The following is a 14950-nucleotide window of genomic DNA, read 5'->3' as shown; positions in this document are numbered from 1 at the left end:
TTTCCACAAGATTTCTACAAAAAATGAACCCCCAAGTGTCTATTGAGGTGTTACTTTTAAGTTTTTTACACATTTTTCTAATTAAGTCATTAATATTTCTTGTGCTCAGTCATGTCCAACTCTTTGCGACTCCGTGGACTGTAGCCCGCCAGGCTCCTCTGTCCATGGAATTTTCTAGACAGAAATGTTGGAGTGGGTTGCCATTTCCTACTCCAACTGTATAAATAGATTAATCTCTCATAGTATTAAGTATAAGATGGCTGTTTTGAAGTCTAATTCTGTTTATTAATTATTAATGTGATTAGTGACATATTTCCTTTGAATTATCCACCTTAATTGTGTAATGTCAGTACCAATTTTAGTTTCCCATATTGTGACATTCACACTAGTATTTTCACAGGTTTGGAGACTGTTAGGAGGAAAAAAACGTTTTCCAGGAAACATGGTAGGCTAGAGAATAGTGATTAGGGTGTTGTCATCACTTAAGCTCAAATCCTGTCTCTGCCATTTAAATATAACTTTGTGGTACTTGAGTGTGTCACTGTACCTCTCTGACTTGCAGTTCCTAGAAATACAGAATCTAAGATCCTTTTAGCCAATTTTATGGCTTTTTTTTTTTTCTGTTATACTTCCTTAGGATTTTGTTTTATATCTTTTTGTTTAGGGGGGGATGTTCATAATTGTTTCCTTATTTTGGAAAGTACTACACTTGTATAAACTAATTTGGCGTCATACTAGATGATAAGTTCCCAATATGGTATAGTAGAATATATAAATATCTTGAAAATACTTTCCCATAACAATGTTGAAACACTAAGACCTTCTTTTACAGAGAAGCATATGCAATTGGGAAGAAAGAAAAACCACCTTTTTTACCAGAGGAACCATCATCATCTTCAGAAGAAGATGATCCTATCCCAGATGAGTTGTTGTGTCTCATCTGCAAAGATATTATGACTGATGCTGTTGTCATTCCCTGCTGTGGAAACAGTTACTGTGATGAATGTAAGAAATGTTGAACCTTTGAAGATACGTACTTTAGAGTGTATTTCCTTGGAAAGGCTCTTAGTAACTATATATTTTAGTAGTAAAATATGAATTATTGATATATTCATCAGTGAACATTTAATAACTGTTTTTGTTGCTCCTTTTTTTAAAAAAGTCTGTTTGTCCTTTAGAATTGACCACCTTCTTTACCTTCATCAAGGTGTCTTTACTGAGGTTTTATAAAATGTAGGATTTTTGTTTCAAATATGTTTTAAATGGTATAGAGAAATTTAAAAGCTTTTGGAGCCTTAGATATTTCCAAAGTATTTTTTAAAAATAAGTCCCTTTCTAGGAATGTGAAAAATAGCTTACTCTAAAATTTCTAAGTGTAATTGAGAACTACTGTCTGTAAACATATTACCCAAACACTTGCCAGGGGGTTGCTTGTGACTTTTTTTCCTAGTCATTTATATTATGTTAGCACTTGATTCTCTTCTGCCACTTAAGGTTTTCCCTTCTTACCCAGATGAAAATGATGTCATCTAAAAGTTTCATTGTTCAGTCCTGCTTTGGTCCTTTTCATTTCTAAAGATTGTTTTGGGGGACTTCCTTTGTGGTCCAGTGGTTAAGACCCATGTGTTTCCGCTGGGAGGGGGGGTGTTCAGTCCCTGATCAGGGAACTAAGATCCATTAAGATCCTGTATGCCATGCGGCACAATCAAAAGAAAAAGAAGAAAAGAGAGTTTTGGAATACAAATCTTTGTTATGGAGCCTCTTCAGTGAAGACAAAAGTCAAGAAGAGATTACTTAAGGCTTGTTTCAGAGTGTGTCTTAAATTTTACAAACCACCTATATAACTGGATATTTTTACTACACTGAAGCATAATCTGGAGAAGGCAATGGCCCCCCACTCCAGTACTCTTGCCTGGAAAATCCCATGGACGGGGGAGCCTGGTGGGCTGCAGTCCAGGGGGTTGCTGGGAGTCTGACACGACTGAATGACTTCAGTTTCACTTTTCACTTTCATGCATTGGAGAAGGAAATGGCAACCCACTCCTGTGTTCTTGCCTGGAAAATCCCAGGGACGGAAGAGCCTGGTGGGCTGCCGTCTATGGGGTCGCACTGAGTCGGACACGACTGAAGCGACGCAGCAGCAGCAGAAGCATAATCAGTGCATCTGTAATTTGATATTCCTTCTTACCTGCTGTGCTATAGATGTTTCTGATTTCCTTGCCTGAATAATGCTTCTGCTATATATAATGCCCTTTCCTAGTGATGCCTTTTTATATTTTGTTTGTTGATGCCACACAGCTTATAAGATCTAAATTCCCTGACTAGATATTTAACCCTGGCCCTCAGCAGTGTGGAGTCCTAACCACTGGACTACTGGGGTATTACCAAGTGATTGCTTTTTTTAAAGTCCTGTATTTACAACATGTTTTTGTCTCTTTCTAGGCTGTATTTCTATTTTTTTTTATAATACTCTAGATGTTAGCTAACCAAAGAGAATGGTATTTGAGAAAGAGTGTCCTTTCTCTCAATTTAAATATTTGTTTAGCTTATATCCATTACTTCTGTGTTTAAGGTAGAGGTTAGAGCAGAGGAGTGGTATCAGAAGAGAAATTTTACTTTTAAATTTCTTAATCTAAGAATAGAAATGATTAGTAATGTGTGCTTGGAAAATAGTAGTGTAACTGAACACATATAAACCATCTTTTCAATTCATTGCCAAAAACTGGGTTCCTAACTGTGCTTTTGTTAATATTTAAAATCTTATACATAGGTATAAGGACAGCGCTGTTGGAATCAGATGAACATACATGTCCAACATGTCATCAGAATGACGTCTCTCCTGACGCTTTAATTGCCAATAAGTTCTTACGACAGGTAGTTATAGTTATATCCCTTTTTATGAAAAATTTTTAAAAATCTTTTGATTTAACTGTACTTGAGTAAATGCTACATTTTTTCTGCATTATGTTTGGTGTCTATAGGCTGTTAATAACTTCAAAAATGAAACTGGTTATACGAAAAGACTAAGAAAACAGTTACCCCCACCCCCTCCCCCAATACCACCTCCAAGACCACTCATCCAGCGGAACCTACAACCTCTGATGAGATCTCCAATATCAAGACAACAAGATCCTCTGATGATTCCAGTGACATCTTCATCAACTCACCCGGCTCCATCTATGTCTTCATTAACCTCTAATCAGTCTTCTTTGGCCCCTCCTGTCCCTGGAAATCCATCTTCTGCCCCAGCCCCTGTACCTGATATAACTGCAACAGTCTCCATATCAGTCCACTCAGAAAAATCAGATGGACCTTTTCGGTAAGTCTATGTATTTCTCACTGTTAGAAAACAACTAAGACCAGCGACATAGTTTTTTTATTGTATGTTGCTTAAATTGTTGTTTTAGTGACTGGCAGTCTTTAGCCTCCTGCTGTCTGTCCTCAGTAAGGTGGGTGACTTGTAAGAAATGACTTAGTCTTTTCAAAGTCCCTGGCAGTCCAGTGATTAGGACTTGGCTTTTGCATTGCTGGAGCCCGGGTTCAATCCCTTATGGGGAATTGAGATCCCGCAAGCCACAGAGTATGACCAAATGAAAAAAAAAAAAAGAAATTACTTAGTCTTACTGGAGGAATAGACAGATGAAGGAGATTCATTTGTAAATGATTAAATATCCCAAAGTCAAAAATTATACAGATTGCCAGCAACCTCTCTTAAATGTTGAATAGTATCCCATAACAGCTTTGCAGTTCACAGGAGGGAGAGTTCACTTATGGTCATAATGATGGTATTAAAAACAGTAGATTTGCGTAGAGCTAAGAACAGAGGAGAGGGGATGAAACACTGATAGAAAGGTCAGAAATAATTGTTTTGGAGCATAATTATGTAGGAGAGTAGCAAAACCTCACTTAAATCTTACTGCTTCTGAAATGAAAGGGACCTGTGACTGTATAGTCCAGTGGAAGTTCAAGTCTTAAAAAAATCAGCCAGCTTTTAAAAATTAAGATGCCAGGGGTATGTTCCCAGAAGCAAAATTTGTAGGAGTAGGACCTTTACAAGTATTTACTTAAGAGATCCCTGCAAACTACTGTATACATAGAACGGATAAACAACAAGGTCCTACTGTATAGCACAGGAAACTGTATTTAGTATCATGTGACAAATTGTAATAAAAAATAATAAAATCCCACTGATCTAGTTCAGCCTTTTATTTGATTAATAGTGGGAATGGTCTACTATTCATTGACTTATCTTAGAGTACCTTTTTGATTTACTAGAGCTGGAAGTAGAATTTACTCAATGCTTTTTTTCTCTTTTGGTTTCACAACTTTTTTTTTTTTTTTTTTAAGCTTTAGTAGTCTTACAACTGCACCAATTTCTATCATTTCATAGATTGTACTTTTTAAGGAGATTCCTTCATCATACATTGCACTTACATATGAAGAACTCTTCAAAAGTCCAGTCTGGCTCATTTTCCCCAGAAGTTTTCATCATCTTTGATTTAACTCATCTTAATGCAAGTGTGATGGAGAACAGTGTTAGGAACAACAAGATGTAATTTTTAATTTTTTTTCCTTTAATAATTTTTATTTGTTATCTTCAGAGGGAAACTTTATAATCCTATCATCACAGATAATGCATTCCTGAAGTAAGAATATTTGTGTACTGCAGACATTTTCTGCAGATCTATTATTTTTCAAACTCTGCAAGTGTTTGAGGCCTCTTAAATATGACTCAATCTTTGTAATATGGAATTTTTCTTCAAAAATATGGAAAATATTCTCATTGAAGTTTAAGGCATATAGCATGCTGATTTGACTTACATATATTGTGAAATAATTACTGCAGTGGTTTCAGCTAACATCCATCTTCTCACCTAAATACAATAAGAAGGGGAAAAAAAAAAGCTCTCATCTCCTTATGATGAGAACTCTTAAGATCTAATCTCTCTTAACAGCTTTCCAGTATACCATACAGCTATGTTATCTACAGTCATCATGTTGTACATTACATCCTGAGTACTTACTTATCTATAACTGGAAGTTTGTACCTTTAATTCTCCATTTCTAACGACCTTTTAATGTTGTTGTAAATTATTTTATTTTATAGGGATTCTGATAATAAAATACTGCCAGCTGCAGCACTTGCATCAGAACATTCAAAGGGAGCTTCTTCAATAGCAATTACTGCTCTTATGGAAGAGAAGGTAAGTTTCATTGGCTTTTAAATTTGGAGACCTTTTTATATTATTGCAGTAGAGTTTTTTGTTTTGTTTTTTAACTATTTGTGTTTTTTCCTGAAGGGTTACCAGGTGCCTGTACTTGGAACCCCCTCTTTGCTTGGACAGTCATTATTGCATGGACAATTGATCCCCACAACTGGTGAGTATAAAATCGTTTTGGTTTGAACTTTTTCCCTTAAAAAATAATTTTAGCTTTATTTGACATGTAACTTTATATTTAGTTATTGTTCTTATTTTTCTATCCAAGGTCCAGTAAGAATAAATGCTGCTCGTCCAGGTGGTGGTCGACCAGGTTGGGAACAGTAAGTATATGTTTCATATAATCTTCAGATGATTACTTTCAAACCAGAGGATAGAAATTACAATATAAGTAGTGTGTTGCTGAGTGTCTTTTATTATAAACCCTTTTATATGCTGCAGTTTACAGTTTTTATGTAAAATGTCACAAACTCAAGACTATATGAAGAATTGTTTTCTAAAAGAATGTGTTTTCTAAAATAAATACAAACAAATTCTTTTTAAAGTCTGTCAATCACAGAATTTCTCATTTTAAATAGCTAGGTTAATTAAATTCTATTGCATATTAAAATCTATAAGGTATGAGAGCCATGCTTTGTGAACGGTCCCTGTGATAAGTCCTTCCTCTCAGAAGAAAAAGCAAAAAATTCTATAGGGTATAATTTTTTATGGCATTAAAAACCAGATTGATTTATTGTTTTATATAATATTTCTGTTTATATAGCTCATAAATTTATATAAACTGACTTATATTCTAAAACTTTGATCTTTGTTTGAAAGATAAACCAGACTCATTATAGAAAAAGTATATTAAGAATATATCGGTAGAAAAGGCTTCCCTGGTGGCTCAGATGGTGAAGAATCTGCCTGCAATGTGGGAGACCCAGGTTTAATCCCTGGATTGGGACGATTCCCCTGGAGAAGGGAATGGCTACCCACTCCAGTATTCCTGCCTGAAGAATAACATGGACAAAAGATCCTGGCAGGCTACAGTCCATGAAGTCACAGAGTCAGACATGACTGAGTGACTAACACACACAGATACAAATATATCAGTAGAAAGAATATGGGATTTGAAGACGGATCTGGGTTTGAATCCCAGCTCCTGCATTTACTAGCTGTTTGACAGTGGGTGTGTGATTGTACTTCTCAGCCTGCATTGCCTCATCTGTAGAATTAGAATGGTGCTTCTTACCTCACATGTCAGACACCTCCACATAGTTCCCAGCAGATAAAAGGACTCTCTTCCTTTTCTGTAACAATAAGTTCAAGGCTTCCCTGGTGGCTTACTGGTGAAGAACCCACCTGCCAACGCAGGGTTTTGATGCCTGGTCTGGGAACATCCCACATGCCTAGGACCACCAAGCCCATACACCACAGCTGTTGAGCCTGTGCTCTCTAGAGCCCAGGAACCGCAACTGTTGAGCCCAGGGTCTGCAACTACTGAAGCTCGTGTGCCCTAGAGTCCATGCTCTGCAACAAGAGGAGCCACCCCAATGAGAAGCCTGTGCACTGCAACAAAGAGTAGCCCCTGCTCACCACAAGTAGAGAAAAGCCCAAGCAGCAATCCAGCACAGCCAATAAATAAATACATAATTTTTTTTAAGTACATGGGATCTTTACAAAAAAAAAAATACACAGAAAGTTCACAGAGTAACTTATATAATGTTAATTAAACTATACTACATGAAGTTTATATTGAGGCTTCATTGTTTATAATATGTTAATCAGAAAAAATATTCAGGTACATGTAATGCTTGCTCATATCTTCTCTGGAACAAGCAAGAATCAGGGTCAGGGAGTAAGGAAAAGTTTCTGGAATAGTTAAAAAATAGATATCTTAAAGTCTATGCACAAAAAGGTCATGTATTCAGAAAAAGAGACACAGATGCATAGAACAGTTTTATGGACTCTGTAGGAGAAGGTGGGGGTGGGACGGTCAGGGAGAATAGCATTGAAACATGTATATTATCGTATGTGAAACAGAACACCATTCCATGTTCGATGCATGAGACAAATGCTCAGGGCTGGGGCAATGGGATGACCCAGAAGGATGGGATGGGGAGGGAGGTGGGGGGGGGGTTCAGGATGGGGAACACATGTAAACCCATGTCTGATTCATGTCAATGTATGGCAAAAACCACTACAATATTGTAAAATAATTAGCCCCCAACTAAAATAAATAATTTTTTTAAAAAAGGTCATGTATTATACTCAAGACTATTTTTATCTTTCCACACAGTTCCAACAAACTTGGATACTTGGTTTCTCCGCCACAGCAAATTAGAAGAGGAGAGAGAAGCTGCTACAGGTAGGCTTGCTAAAAATCATGAAAAACAGTAATCTCATGACGCACTGGAAAATATAACACAGATTAAAGCATAGCAGTGGCAAGGGGAATGAGTTCATTTGGTTTGCAAATACCTCACTTAAATCTTGAGTTGCACTTGAGAGGCCTATAAAAGAATAGGTTACATTTAGTATTTTAAATGTTGGTTTTTAAGGCTACATCTATGCTACTCCTTCTTAAGGACTACTTTCTCCTTGTCAGCACATAGCAGAATATTGGCTTATCTCTGCTGAGTGTAGAGGGAAGTCAGTAAAGCCTATACAATGTTTAAGGTGTTGTCATTAATTTAAAGTGAATGTTAACCAGTTCAGCTTCTCTAAGTGTGAAGAAGAATTGCACATATTTCTCCCCTAGACTCAGTTGTCCCAGTCTTCTGCCATCTTTTCTTCCAAAAGAAGAGACAGGAGATTGTTAGGGACCCTTGCTCTGGAGATACACAAGCAGTGTCAGTCTGAGAAGTAACCCATTTAAGTTTTGCTCTCTAGGTCATTCTTAAGGATATCTTCTAGTGCACCAAAGAAAATTGCTAAGCTTAGGAAAGATAACTACTGTTTTGTTGCTAAATCACATATTTAATAGAATATTTACTAAATCAGACTCTCTGAAAAGAGGCTTAAAATCTAAACCCCTACTGCTGCTGTTATATACCAGTTACGTGTAATTTAAAGATCCTTTTAAAAAGCTTAACAGAAATAAGCCCACTTTTTTTTCTCTAAGCCACTATTTCTTTGATGAGGCAGAATTTTAGCACTTACTTTAACTGTGTCAGAAAAGAACAGATTTTCAGTTACTGATTACAGATGTTAAACTAATATTTATTCTAGTTTGAAGGGTCTTTACATACTTACTCAAAAAGATTATAAGAAGTGGTTTTTCTTCATTTAAACTTGATCTTGGAAGGCATTTTGGGGAGAACCAGATCACAGAGACTTGAACTTATCAGCTCCTTTAAATGATGGATTAGGAAGTAACAAGAGATTGTTGTGGAGTGATAATTGGAACTTCACAAGAGAACTTTTAAATACAGTGTCTCCATATAAAGAAGGCCTTGTAAACTTATATATCCCCTCGGTCCCTGACTGGCCTGAAAAGTTGTTTTTAACACATGAACGATGTTACCTTTACATACAATTTATATCAGTGTCCTGATGCTTATTTAAATAGTTTGGGGATAGAAAAGGTAAGCTTACTTGTCTCAGATGCTTTAATATCTTGGAATTATTTTTCCAGAAGTATAAACCGTGGACGACATCACAGCGAAAGATCACAGAGAACTCAAGGCCCGTCACTACCAGCAACTCCCGTTTTTGTGCCTGTCCCACCCCCTCCCTTGTATCCTCCTCCTCCCCATACACTTCCTCTCCCTCCAGGGGTTCCTCCTCCACAGTTTTCTCCTCAGTTTCCTCCTGGCCAGCCACCACCTGCTGGGTATAGTGTTCCCCCTCCAGGGTTTCCTCCAGCTCCAACCAATTTATCAGCACCTTGGGTGTCGTCTGGAGTACAGACTGCTCATTCGAATACCATCCCAACAACACAAGCACCACCTTTGTCCAGGGAAGAATTCTATAGAGAGCAACGACGACTAAAAGAAGAGTGAGTATTCTAATTTGAAATTACCCTACACTTTCATTTTCTGATGTAACATTGAACAGGTACTTTGGAAGCATTTTCCAGTGTTTCCAGTTAGTGTAAGAAAAATCACCTAAAAATTAAACCAAGTCATACAAGCAACTTCCTCAGGGATTCCTAGTTATTTATAGTTTTAAAGTGGAAAACTAATGGCAATTTCATTCATTTCATTCATAATCTAATTACATTTGTCTTGTTAGTTTTCTTAAATGGTTTTTGTTAACTTTCACTCTTTAACTTTATTTTACTAGGGAAAAGAAAAAGTCCAAGCTAGATGAGTTTACAAATGATTTTGCTAAGGAATTGATGGAATACAAAAAGATTCAAAAGGAGCGTAGGCGCTCATTTTCCAGGTTAGTGTTTTGCAAGCCTTCACAACAGAATTGCAAATGGGACTTTGAATATCCAGGGATTAGCTATGGATATAAATAACATCACAGTTACGGAATTTTTCTAATTCGGTCTAGGTTTATAGAAATGGAAATGTAGCTTATTTCCCAGTATCTGTTTATTAAAATAATATCTCACTGTAAATTCTATTGTGTAGAACTAGCAGTTATGGGGATTAAATTACCCTTGTCCCTTGAAGTTATTTTATAGTATGAAAAAATTGGGAAATGTTTATAGGAGGAAAGAAATAGGGGAGTAGCCAAAAAATACATTTCTGAGGACCCTCTTACTTAAGGCTACAGCTTTCTGCTGGAACATTAACCTGTGTAATTATGAAATAACAGTAGACTACAAATTGCTTTATTGATAGAAAAACTGAATTATAAAAATTCCCTAGAAGCTTGTTTAGAAGACTTCTTTTTTAAGCTTATGCTTGAAATATGGTTCCTTTTAAAGCTAGACTGTTGGCCAATAAAGGACAAAAAGAAAAAATCACTGCTACTTAAAATAATCAGATAGGAAGTAAAATTTAAATTTAATTGGCATTTGTTTAGTGTTGATTAGCTCATATAATTCACAGTACATTAATGCACTTCACTCTCAATTATTAAGACTTCACTTTTGTTTTGCAACAAGTGATTGCTCTGATCTTTGTGTACTTTATTCCATTCCAGTAGAGGTCACTGTGCCTCTTTAATCATCTAAGATGAAACTTAATATAAAGAAATATGGAACCATGAGGAGAACATATTTGAATGCAAGAATCTATATTTTATTTAGTATATATTTCTCAACTATCAATTATTGTTTTGTTTTGCTTTTTTTTAGGTCCAAGTCTCCCTATAGTGGTTCATCCTATTCAAGAAGTTCATATACTTATTCTAAATCAAGATCTGGTTCAACACGGTCACGTTCTTATTCTCGATCGTTTAGCCGCTCACATTCTCGTTCCTATTCACGATCACCTCCATACCCCAGAAGAGGCAGAGGAAAGAGTCGAAATTACCGTTCACGGTCTAGATCGCACGGGTATCATCGATCTAGGTCAAGGTCACCTCCATATAGACGGTATCATTCACGATCAAGATCTCCTCAAGCATTTAGGGGACAGTCTCCTAATAAACGTAATGTACCTCAAGGAGAAACAGAGCGTGAATATTTTAACAGATTCAGAGAAGTTCCACCACCTTATGACATGAAAGCTTATTACGGGAGGAGTGTTGACTTTAGAGACCCATTTGAGAAAGAACGTTATCGAGAATGGGAGAGAAAATATCGAGAGTGGTATGAAAAATATTACAAAGGCTTTGCTACTGGAGCGCAGCCCAGACCATCAGCAAATAGAGAGAACTTTTCTCCAGAGAGATTTTTACCGCTTAACCTTAGGAATTCTCCCTTCACAAGAGGCCGCAGAGAGGATTACTCTGGTGGACAGAGTCATAGAAGTCGAAACGTAGGTGGCAACTACCCAGAAAAGCTTTCATCAAGAGACAGTCACAATCAGAAGGATAATACAAAGTCAAAAGACAAGGAAGGTGAAAATGCTCCAGGAGATGGTAAAGGAAATAAACATAAGAAACACAGAAAAAGAAGAAAGGGGGAAGAAAGCGAAGGCTTTCTAAACCCCGAGTTACTAGACTCTTCTAGGAAATCAAGAGAGCCTACAAGTGGTGAAGAAAATAAAACAGACTCGTTGTTTGTTCTCCCAAGTAGAGATGATGCTACACCTGTTAGAGATGAACCAATGGATGCTGAATCCATTACTTTTAAATCAGTATCTGAAAAAGACAAGAGAGAAAAAGATAAACCTAAAGCAAAAGGTGACAAGACCAAACGGAAAAATGATGGATCTACTGTATCCAAAAAAGAAACTGTTGTAAAACCTGCTAAAGGACCCCAAGAAAAGCTAGATGGAGAGCGTGAAAAATCTCCTCGATCTGAACCTCCACTTAAAAAAGCCAAAGAGGAGACCCCGAAGACTGACAATGTGAAATCATCATCTTCCTCTCAAAAAGATGAAAAGACGGTTGGAACCCCCAGAAAAGCTCACTCAAAGTCAGTAAAGGAGCACCAGGAGACAAAACCAGTCAAAGAGGAAAAAGTGAAGAAGGACTACTCCAAAGACATCAAGTCAGAGAAGGTAACTAGTAAGGAAGAAAAGGCCAGGAAGCCTAATGAGAAAAGTAAACCACCTGATAGCAAGGGAGAAAAAAGGAAGAGAAAAACTGAAGAAAAAAGTGTAGATAAAGATTTTGAGTCGTCTTCAATGAAAATCTCTAAATTAGAAGTAACTGAAATAGTGAAACCATCACCCAAGCGCAAAATGGAGCTTGATATTGAAAAGATGGATAGGACACCTGAAAAAGACAAAATTTCATCATCAGCTGCTCCAGCCAAAAAAATCAAGCTTAACAGAGAAACTGGTAAAAAAATTGGAAGTACAGAAAATGTATCTAACACAAAAGAACCCTCTGAAAAATTGGAATCAACATCCGGCAAAGTGAAACAAGAAAAAATCAAAGGAAAAGTCAGGCGAAAAATGACTGGAACTGAGGGATCCAGCTCAACACTTGTGGATTATACCAGGTATCTGATAATTGGGGGGAGGGGGGGGGTTGCGTTGTGGATTATACCAGGTATCTGATAAATGGGGGGGGGTGTGCATTGTGGATTATACCAGGTATCTGATAATCGGGGGGGGGTGTGCATTGTGGATTATACCAGGTATCTGATAATTGTTGGGGGGGGTTGCATTGTGGATTATACCAGGTATCTGATAGTGGCCGGGGTGAGAAAAGGAGAATATGTTCCTTAAGAATGTATTGATGTTGGGGGTTAGCTGGTTACTCTTGTCTTTGAAGATAACAATTGTTAAAAGATAACAGATGTTAAGTAGATTTTGAGAGTGAGCCACATTTATTTTTATGTAATCATACACACATATCTTAGAGCAGAGTAAGTGGGCCTTTGAAACTTGAAAGGGCATTTATCATATTTAAGTTAAGTCTTTTTATACTCACCAGTGTTTAACAGTTATAAGTTCTTCATTGATTAAAAAATATTTTAATTCTTTTTAGTACCAGTTCAACTGGAGGCAGTCCTGTGTGGAAATCTGAAGAAAAAACAGATACAAAGCGAACTGTCATTAAAACAATGGAAGAATATAATAATGACAACACAGCTCCTGCTGAAGATGTTATTATTATGATCCAGGTTCCCCAATCCAAATGGGATAAAGATGACTTTGAATCTGAAGAAGAAGATGTTAAATCCACCTCACAGCCTATATCAGGTGTAGGAAAACCTGCCAGTGTTATAAAAAATGTTGGCACTAAACCACCAAATGCAATCAAGTATACTGAAAAAGAAAGTGAATCATCAGAAAAAATTCAGAAACTCACCAAGGAGGTGGGCCATGAAATTGCACAGCATGAGGTCAAAAGTTCAAAAAACTCTGCATCTAGTGAAAAAGGGAAAACCAAAGATCGAGATCACTCAGTATTGGAAAAGGAAAACCCAGAAAAGAGGAAGAACAGCACTCAGCCAGAGAAAGATAGTAATCTGGACCGTCTGAATGAGCAAGGAAATTTTAAAAGTCTGTCTCAGTCTTCCAAAGAGACTAGAACTTCTGGAAAAGAAGATAAGCATGATTCCACTCGAGGTTCCTCAAATAAAGACTTCACTCCCAACAGAGACAAAAAAACAGATTATGACAACAGAGAGTATTCAAGTTCCAAACGTAGAGATGAAAGGAATGAAGTAACAAGAAGAAAAGACTCTCCTTCTCGGAGTAAAGACTCTGCATCTGGACAAAAAACTAAGCCAAGGGAGGAGAGAGATTTGCCTAAAAAAGGAACAGGAGAGTCCAAAAAAAGTAACTCTAGTCCCACGAGAGACAAAAAACCTCATGATCATAAAGCCACTTACGATACTAAACGCTTAAGTGAAGAGACAAAATCTGTAGATAAAAATCCCTGTAAAGATCGTGAGAAACATGTGTTAGAGGCAAAGAACAATAAAGAGTCAAGTGGCAATAAATCACTTTATATACTTAACCCACCTGACCCACAGATTGAGAAAGAGCAAGTTACTGGGCAAATTGATAAGAACACCATCAAGCCTAAGCCCCAGTTAAGTCACTCCTCTCGACTGTCCTCTGACTTAACTAGAGAAACTGATGAAGCTGCTTTTGAACCAGACTATAATGAAAGTGACAGTGAAAGCAATGTGTCTGTAAAAGAGGAGGAAACTGCAGGAAAGGTTTCTAAGGAACTGAAAGATAAAGTAGTCGAGAAAGCAAAGGAGAGCCTGGACGCGGCAGCAGTCAGCCAGGCAGGCGTCACCAGGAGCCAGAGTCAGAGCAGCCCAAGTGTCAGTCCGAGCAGAAGTCACAGCCCTTCTGGAAGCCAAACCCGGAGCCACAGCAGCAGTGCCAGCTCTGCAGAAAGTCAGGACAGCAAGAAGAAGAAGAAAAAGAAGGAAAAGAAAAAGCACAAGAAACATAAAAAACATAAGAAGCATAAGAAGCATGCAGGCACTGAAGCAGAATTGGAAAAAAGCCAAAAACACAAACATAAGAAAAAGAAGTCAAAGAAGAGCAAAGATAAAGAAAAGGAGAAGGAGAAGGACGACCAAAAAGTGAAATCTGTCACTGTGTAGAGGGCAGATTTTAAAAAATTGACTTAATTCCTAAGTCATCTGTATTAAATTTTGTTATAATGTAAAGAGATTCAAGCCTTGTAAATAATGATACGGAAGACCCTGTGCTGCACTTAAAATATTGCTGCTTGATTATTTGATTTTTACATCAGAGCTTTATAACACGAACTTTTGTACAGAATTGTGAGTTGTGACCATGTAACATGAGAGGTTTTGCTAGGGCCTATTATTTTTAACCACCATTAATTAGTTGGGGTGGAGTTTACTGTACTGTGAAATTTTCACATTTGAATTTTTTTAATTGCCTGGCAAAAGCTGATATCCGTTCTAAAATATCAGCAGAATGATTTGCTGAATTCATTACAACCCTGTTATGTCACTTTTTGATTACAATAAAAGTTTTCAGTAAACTTTTCAAATGTTGAATGTTTGCCTTATTTGAAGGAAAGTGTGTCATGACTGTTGGCTTCCCCCTTCCACTTCCCTATTTAAAATATCCTTTGAGTCTTTAGTATAAACTGAACTGAATATATAAAATTCTGAAGTAAACATGGAAAATGTACTTCATTTGTGGGCTGATAATAGGTGGCCAGAAATAAGGAATCGTTAATTTGATTTCTGGTTGAATAAATTAAGAAGGGTCTTAAAGTTCTAAAACGCACTT

At 37.0% G+C, this 14950-nt stretch overlaps 1 protein-coding gene across 8 annotated transcripts in view; it reads left to right on the top strand.

The window, feature by feature from the left end:
- The window catches only part of RBBP6 (RB binding protein 6, ubiquitin ligase), a 40140-nt gene extending 25435 nt beyond the window's left edge, over positions 1–14705 (top strand). For 6 of the 8 annotated variants that reach the window (XM_081554476.1, XM_081554478.1, XM_081554477.1 and 3 more), the window contains 11 exons: positions 833–1005; positions 2771–2874; positions 2982–3319; positions 5108–5204; positions 5301–5379; positions 5488–5542; positions 7501–7569; positions 8839–9201; positions 9489–9590; positions 10456–12213; positions 12705–14705. In XM_081554476.1, the coding sequence (XP_081410602.1) occupies positions 833–1005; positions 2771–2874; positions 2982–3319; positions 5108–5204; positions 5301–5379; positions 5488–5542; positions 7501–7569; positions 8839–9201; positions 9489–9590; positions 10456–12213; positions 12705–14286 (4720 nt within the window). In that variant the 3' untranslated portion in view covers positions 14287–14705. The remainder of the gene's footprint in view (positions 1–832; positions 1006–2770; positions 2875–2981; positions 3320–5107; positions 5205–5300; positions 5380–5487; positions 5543–7500; positions 7570–8838; positions 9202–9488; positions 9591–10455; positions 12214–12704) is intronic. The other 2 variants (XM_081554481.1, XM_081554483.1) reach the window with 1 other exon arrangement.
- Positions 14706–14950: the final 245 nt, after the last annotated feature.

Source organism: Giraffa tippelskirchi, chromosome 13 (assembly GCF_054371585.1).
Source record: "Giraffa tippelskirchi isolate mGirTip1 chromosome 13, T2T-mGirTip1v1.2.pri, whole genome shotgun sequence".
NCBI classification, from domain to species: Eukaryota; Metazoa; Chordata; class Mammalia; order Artiodactyla; family Giraffidae; genus Giraffa; species Giraffa tippelskirchi.
This window is presented reverse-complemented; position numbering and strand designations above follow the sequence as displayed.